Source organism: Macrosteles quadrilineatus, unplaced genomic scaffold, assembly GCF_028750875.1.
Source record: "Macrosteles quadrilineatus isolate MER2022 unplaced genomic scaffold, UCM_ALF_1.0 Scaffold_748__1_contigs__length_33741, whole genome shotgun sequence".
Classification (NCBI taxonomy): domain Eukaryota; kingdom Metazoa; phylum Arthropoda; class Insecta; order Hemiptera; family Cicadellidae; genus Macrosteles; species Macrosteles quadrilineatus.
Genome location: NW_026543341.1, coordinates 12,517 through 15,587, shown reverse-complemented (window position 1 = coordinate 15,587; position 3,071 = coordinate 12,517). Strand labels below are relative to the sequence as shown.

At 39.4% G+C, this 3,071-nt stretch overlaps 1 protein-coding gene across 1 annotated transcript; it reads left to right on the top strand.

The window, feature by feature from the left end:
* Positions 1–741: 741 nt before the first annotated feature.
* Positions 742–2,631, top strand: LOC128982609 (piggyBac transposable element-derived protein 3-like). Its single transcript, XM_054401567.1, has one exon. It carries the CDS (start codon positions 742–744, stop codon positions 2,629–2,631), a length of 1,890 nt encoding a protein of 629 aa, XP_054257542.1.
* Positions 2,632–3,071: the final 440 nt, after the last annotated feature.

Below are 3,071 nucleotides of genomic sequence, written 5' to 3'. Positions count from 1 at the left end.
GGAGAGAGGAGTTACCGTGTCTGGGGGCCAGAAACAGAGGATAGCTATCGCCCGCGCTCTACTGAAAATCCCATCCATCCTCATACTAGACGAGGCTACCAGGTCAGTTGCAAGGGAATGACTTGATCGTAAAACATGTTAAAATGTAACATGTAAAAATGTAACATGTGGAAATATAAGAAGGTTAAATGTAACATGTTAAAATGTAACGTGTTAAAATGTAACATTTTAAAATGTAACATGCTTAAATGTAACGTGTTAAAATGTAACATATTAAAATGTAACATGTAAAAATGTAACATGTAAAATTGTAACCTTTTAAAATGTAACATGCTTAACACTTACAAGTACATATCGGTCAATCTGACCGATGGGAATTTTTACGCTCTGATATTGGCAACACTGAATAGTTTTGGCGCCTACCGCTCACAATACCTTCCTCCCACCCCCTCACTGACATCCCGGCAAAATATCGATTAGTTTGGCCTTGAGCAGTGCCTAGTGTGGATGGTTTTTGTTTCGTCGGCCGGTCAGAATTACCGCGTGTGTTCTATACCGTTATCCTGCTGTCGGTCAAAGTGACCGTATGTGTCCTATAACGTAGACTGTACTGACTCTCTATACTTATTTTATAGTGATTTAGTGACATTTTTCGAGGTGTCTAATCAGCATATGGACACTTTATTCTTTGTACATAATTGGTGATAGTTTATTTTTATTTTTATATATTTCTCACGTAAAATGGACCGATCTGGGACAAGTAAGTCTTGTGGTACATCCTGGACAGTGGGTGATCCAGATTTTGGTGACCGAGTACGGAGGTTGTTAGAGGAAGATGAAGACAATCCGGACGATCCAGATGAAGTGGATGATGTTGGCTCCGTGGTCGATGACTCAGACGCCGACCCTGACTACGTGATGTGTCAAAGTGAGGCAGACGAATCGAGTAGTTCGGACGAAGATGCAATGCTAGTGGACGACGTGGACGTGGGTGAGTCAAGTCTCATAATAAATGCTGTTGCTCCAGATGTTCCGCTTCCTAAATATTTCCTTGAAAGGATGAGGAAAAAGGAACAGGGCCCTCCAAATGGTTGGACCAGCAAACATCCTCCCCGAAATGTAAGGACTCCCGCCAGAAATATTCTTAGAGGAGGATTGCCTGGGATCACAGGGCCTGCACGAGCGTTAGGAGAGGCGTCCAATAAAACAGAGGTATGGCAACTGTTTTTTGATGCTGAGATTATTTCTAAAATCGTTACCAATACCAACATAAAGTTATTATCAGTTCGAGACAAAATCCCCCCTGGGCAAAGTAAAGCCAATTTTAGAAACACTAACAATGAAGAGGTGACTGCTCTAATTGGATTACTACTATTGTCTTCAATTCTAAAATCAAATGACGAAACTATGGAATCAATGTTTACGAGAGACGAGTTTAGTCGGCCAATCTTTCGAGCTACCATGTCCCTAAATCGCTACAAAGCTCTTGTGGGTTCTTTACGGTTTGACGATGCTCAAACCAGAGAGCAAAGAAAAACAATCGATAAAGCGGCAGCCATTTCAGAGATTTTTTATAAAATCATTAGCAATAGTCAGGCTGTGTATCGCCCTTCAGCATATGTTACAATTGACGAAATGCTAATTCCTTTTCGAGGTCGATGCAGTTTTCGGATGTACATGCCAAAAAAACCAAAAAAGTACGGTATCAAGGTAATGTGCTTAGCCGATGCCAAAACCTCCTACCTGTGCAATGCATATATTTACACAGGAAAAGGAAGTGATGGAGTTGGATTGATAGAAGCAGAAAAGAATCTTAGTATTCCAACTCAATCAGTGGTTCGTTTGTGTAAAGTAATCGAGGGAACGAACAGAAATGTGACAGCAGACAATTGGTTTTCTTCTGTGGAGGGTGTAGACGAACTTCGCAAAAGGAAGCTTACATACGTCGGTACACTGAAAAAGAATAAACTCTGCATACCAGTTGAGTTCCTTCCAAATAATGATCGTCCTGTCATATCTACCCTGTATGGTTTCAGGAATGAATTAACACTTCTATCTTTTGTACCGAAAAAGAACAGAGCAGTTTGTCTGTTGTCGAGCATGCATCACACAATCGACACTAATGAAGAGAAAAATAAACCGGAGATAATCTGCTTCTACAACAGCACTAAAGCCGGTGTCGACCTCATCGACATGAAATGTGCCGTATACTCTTCAAGTAGAAAAACCAGAAGATGGCCACTAGCTGTTTTTTACAGACTCATAAACATTGCCAGTGTAAATTCCTTCATTGTGTACATGTCTTACACCCGAAAAACAAATGTAACACGCTTTGGTTTTATAAAGAGCCTTGCAAAAGAGTTGATCGTCCCTCATCTTCAAAAGAGGCTCACTGAAGTGGCTAATCTTCCAAGGGAATTGAAACAGGAAATCCAGAAGATACTAGGAAATGATGCTGCTCCCCAGATAGAAGGTGTTCCTGACGATCGTCTGGAGAAACGCAAAACTTGCCAGAAGTGTCCCGCTGGAAGTGACCGCAAAACACAACACAAGTGTATCAAGTGCAACCTCGCCATATGCGGACAATGTCAAAGAAGAGTGTGTACAGGGTGTGCTGAAGAATGTGTGTAAGTAACAGCCATGAGACTTTGGACATTTGCCAAATTTACAAGTGATATAGAGAAATTTGTAAATTTTTACAACAAACAATATTTGTTCTTAGGTAAAATGTTCAAAAATGTAATACGTATTTCACAAGTAATTTCTAATAAACTTTTATTTGTTAAATTAAATGTTTGTTTTACTTTGTATCACCTTACTATACATTTAAAACAAAAATAAGGCAAAAAAAACACAAAAATGCACAAAACGGTCAAAATGACCGGATGTGTTCTTTAACGTTATGAAAGATATGTGGTCTTGTAAGTGTAAAAGGTAACTTGTTAAAATGTAACATATTAAAAACGTTATGAGTACTGGTATGAGTAAAAGTTTTTATGTCAGCTTGGTGGTTGAGTGATTATAGTACTGCTGTAATCAGAAGGTAGCTGGTTTGATTCTATGTTACTTTG

What these genes read in the sequence shown, in the direction of transcription:
- LOC128982609 (XM_054401567.1), top strand. Translation starts at nt 742, where the DNA reads ATGGACCGATCTGGGACAAGTAAGTCTTGTGGTACATCCTGGACAGTG.